The sequence below is a fragment of the Leopardus geoffroyi genome, chromosome C3, assembly GCF_018350155.1.
Source record: "Leopardus geoffroyi isolate Oge1 chromosome C3, O.geoffroyi_Oge1_pat1.0, whole genome shotgun sequence".
Lineage (NCBI taxonomy): Eukaryota > Metazoa > Chordata > Mammalia > Carnivora > Felidae > Leopardus > Leopardus geoffroyi.
The window spans coordinates 68,991,945-68,996,288 of record NC_059338.1 but is presented as its reverse complement, the minus strand read 5'-3'; the positions used below and the strand labels follow the sequence as shown (position 1 = coordinate 68,996,288).

General features: G+C 59.9%; 1 protein-coding gene across 1 annotated transcript; it reads left to right on the top strand.

The window, feature by feature from the left end:
- On the top strand, positions 1–1,652 carry CCDC185 (coiled-coil domain containing 185). The gene has a single exon (XM_045455781.1). It carries the CDS (start codon positions 57–59, stop codon positions 1,641–1,643), a length of 1,587 nt encoding a protein of 528 aa, XP_045311737.1. The 5' UTR covers positions 1–56; the 3' UTR covers positions 1,644–1,652.
- The last annotated feature ends 2,692 nt before the right edge of the window (positions 1,653–4,344 follow it).

Sequence of the window (4,344 nt, the reverse complement as noted above, 5' to 3'; positions counted from 1 at the left end):
GCCCCCCCCCCCAGCGACCCCCCCGCAGCGCCGCTGAGCCAGACACGGGCGCGAGTATGGAGGGCTTAGGCCGCTTTTGCCCGAGCTGCCTCCTGGACCCGGGCTCGGGGGCCACCACCCCGGGCTCGGGGAGCGAGGCCGGGACACCTTCGCCACATGCCCGCTGCGCGCCCACCGCGCGGCCTCGAAGGCGCAGGTGCCCGAACTCGCCCCGAGAGAGCCGCAGCCTGACCGACGTGACCACTGGGCCCCCGGACGGCGCCAGGAGGCCCCGGCCCCACGGACGGCGCCTGGAGGACGCCTGGGGCGAGCCGGGGGCCGGCGCTCAAGGCCCGGCCCGGCGACGGCAGCCCCCAGGGCCCTGGCACTGCCCTCCAGCCCGGGGAGGCTCACCCCCACCTTGCCCCGAGGGAGCGTCCAGCCCCCCGGGCGGGACCTTCGGGGCGCAGAGGGCGCAGAGCAGAGACCAGTGGGCAGTGCCGCCGTGCGGAGGAGCGGGTCGCCGGTCCCTGTCCTCGGCTCTGCCCCAGAGGTCTTCGGGGCGGTCCCAGGAGTGCGGGGCGCCGGCGGCTTGCGCGTGCGCCCACCTGCGGGAAGGCAGTGACCCCGGGGAGTCCGCGGCCCGCCAGCCGTCCCAGCCGTCAGCGTCGCGCGAGGAGCGGCCGAGCCCGCGCGCCCAGCTCCTCAGGACCGAGCTGGAGGAGGCGCTCACGACCTCCAGGGGCCAGAAGATCGTGGCCCTGGTCCTGACCCGGCTCCGGAAGGCCCAGAGGATGCGGGAGCTGCAGCAGCAGGCGGCCGCCGCCTGGGAGGAGCTGAGGCTCTCGGACCAGAAGGTGCAGCGGACCCTGGAGCGGGAGCGCGAGCGGCTTCTGCACGAGAGCCGCGAGCAGTGGCGGCAGCAGGAGCGGCGCGTCCGACGGCGCCACGGCCCCGCGAGGCCGGACGACGACCCGGAGCGCGCCCCGAAGCTCGCGCCGGCGACCCCCCGGCAGAGCCGTGAGCTGCGCGCGCCCGAGCCCGAGAGGCCCGAGCGGGCGGGTCCCCGGCAGGGCCTGCACCCCACGGACACCCAGGAGCCGGTCCGGGAGACCAACCTCAGCTCCCTGGTCAACTACCAGGCCCGGAAGGTGCTCCTGGACTGCCAGGCCAAGGCCGAAGAGCTGCTGAGGAAGCTGTCCCAGGAGCAGGGCGCCCAGCGGTGCCCGGGGGCGCAGCCGGGCCTGGGGAGGGAGCTGGGGCCCGGGGCGCAGCGGCCCCGGGAGCCTCTGCAGCAGGTGCGGCGGCGGCGCGCGGAGGCCGGGGAGCAGGTGCCGGCGCACAAGGGGCTGCTGACCGAGCTGGCCGAGCGCAGGGCGCGGCGGGCCGGGGGCGGCGGGGACGAGCTCGGCGTCCTGCGGGGGGAGAACCAGCACGTCCTGAAGCTGAAAGCCGAGAAGGAGGGCAAGTGCCACATCGAGGGCATCAAGGAGGCCCTCCGGAGGAAGCAGCAGAGGAGGGAGCACATCTCCCGGGAGCAGGACGCCACGTTGGAGGAATTCGAGAAGCTCTCCAGGGCCCCCCGGGGGGACCAGGCGCGCGCGCTGGCCGGCAGCCTCCTGGACCGGCGGGCGCGGGAGGCGGCGGGGCCGCAGGGCTGCTGAGGGCGGGGCGCGGGAGGGGGGAGGTGCGGGGGGGGGGGGGCTGTGGTGCGTGGCACTCTGATTAGAACTGAGCGTTGATTCCAGAAGGTATATAAAATACTGCCGTGTCCTCTCGTGAACGAGTTCTGTGATTCACTGGGGGTAGTTGAGAGGGTTGGGCGGAAGGCGGGGGGGGCTCAGAAAATTGCTTTTGCCTTGGTAAATTCAGGGTTAAATAGAAAATAGTCATTGAGCGCTCCAGTCGTCTTCGAAGCGCGCATCGGGCACATTGTTGAGAAAGTAGAGAAAAATCCACAGCCGGGGGTTCAGTTCTGGGTCGTAAGGCTTTTCCTGTCCCGGAACTTGCAAACTATAGCCCCAACGGCAAAGGGACGTTTGGAGGGATGACGAAATAATCCGTGTAAGGTAAAGTGTGAGGTTACGGTGGTCACACGAAATCTCCGAGAAAGGAAAAGAGTCTGTGAGTGGCTCAGTGGGGGGATTTCTGTAAACCAGTGGTTTCCGGAGCCCTGCATACTACCTCCCCTCTGGGGTGTGTATAAGGCACCTGAACGTTTTAAAGGCTCTGACAAGGCCTGCAGCAAAGAAATCCAGTTCTCTAACCAGGTCTTTCACACGAACCATGGGACCCTTTTTCCCTTAGATCACTCCATGGAACTCGTGTTCTGTGGCATGTTTTGGGCAAACGGCTCCCTGTAGCTCCCCACCGGATTGTGAACGCTTCTGCTTTCCCTCTGTGTTGACAGGATGTGTCTGTAAGTCCCTCAGGACCGCTGCCTGACTGCTTTGCCACAGCCATGCTATCCAAGCATCTTCTGGTCTGTTCTTTGCACACTCCCGCTCTCTGGCCAGTCCCATCCAGCGTTTTGGAACAAAATTCGATTGGAATCTTTCTTTCCCCTCTCTCTCTCCCCTGTCTCTCCTGGGTGACGCCGTCTGTCTCTACTCACTGTGTCTCGTCGACCTGAATGACTCTGAATGAATGACTAAGCGTGATTCGGGAACATGACATTGTTAAATGAAGGAGCCACAAGCTGAGTAGAATTCAACCCATCACATCCCAAACCTTCTATCAAAAAGTTCTGAAGGTTTTTCTTTAAAAGCCCCCAATGTAACATTTGTCTTTAGAAAAGAAAGACAGTAAACCCGGTTGTCTCGTCAGTATTTTGGAAATGACACAAAAGGTAACCCAGGAAGGGATTTTGTTGGGAGGGTCACACTGTCACCTTAGGTAGCAGGAACTCGACCCTGCCCCCGTCTCGTGTCCTCACCTGCCTTGGGTTCCCCCGACGAGGGCCACTCAGGTGCTCACCCCTTTGCTGAAAGACCCCTTTGCTCACCCCTTTGCCCCTCCGATTAATCCACTGCTCCTGCCAAATGCCACGTGCACCGCCAGCATTCCGGAATGGTGTGTGAGGTGTTCAGACCTCCCACGAACCTAGCGCCTGACGACTTTGAGCAAGTTGCCTTCCCGAGCCTCTCTCTGCCCATCCGAAAAACAGGGTTATCACTCATACACTTGTGACGCGTGACTAACGAGTCCTCGTAAGCTGTTTGGCATAGTGCCCAGAGGCCCCCATCACCATCATCACCACGACCACCGTGCAGTAACCGAATGCCCCTTCCTCTTCCTGCCGGGTGGTGAAAGACAAAGCCTCGTGGACAGTGAGGAGTTTTGTCACCATCCAGCAGCCAGGGAGTATCTGTGTGGCCTCCAGGGAGGGGGCACTCCCGCCTCCAGCCGGCAGGAACGAGGCCTCAACCTCCCTCCTTCTGGAGCAGTGAGAGAGGAAGGCAGAAAAACAGGAGGTTTCAATAAAATCCAGTCTTAGGAAATTCACAATGACCAGGCTTCCACTGAAAATCACTCGTCCCACCAAGAACCGAGAATATCTCAGACTGAATGAAAAAGACAACACAGATGATAATTGGGAGAAGGAGCTGAAGATTCCAACGCAGACACAATAAATTTGCTTCCACAAGCAATTACGAACGCACTTGAAATAAGTGGGAAAGAATTGAAAATCTCCGCCAAGAAATAAAACATAAAGAATCACCCAATGACTGGGTGGCTCAGTCGGTCGAGCGTCCAAATTTGGCTCAGGTCATGATCTCGCAGTTCGTGGGTTCGAGCCCCGCATCGGGCTCCGTGCTGACGGCTCGGAGCCTGGAGCCTGCTTCGGATTCTGGGTCTCTGCCTCTCTCTGCCCCTCCCCCGCTCATGCTCTGTCTCTCTCTGCCTCTCAAAAATAAAGAAACATAAAAAAAAAAAATCTTAAAAAAAAAAAAAAAGAATCACCAAATGGGAAGTTCACAACTGGAAAACACAATAACAAAAACAAAAAGCTCAGTGATGGGCTCCACGGCAGAATGGAGGGGACAGAGCAGAGCTTCGCTGAAATGTAAGACAGAACAGTAAAAGTTACCCAAACAGAGAAACGGAAAATTTTCTGAGGAAAAAAAAAAAAAAAAGTAACAGAGCCTCCCAGACACGTGGGACAAAAGACCCAGCATTCACGCCGGGAAGAGGACAAAGAAGACAGAGCTGAACAGGTGCTTAAGGAAACAGTGGCTGAAAAATTTTACAAACTTGGTAAAAGAACTAACCTTACATATTCAAGATGTTGAGTGAACCCCCAAGAAAGGGTAAACCCACAGAAATTCATCAAGACGTGTCATAGTCAAATTTCTAGAACTCAAG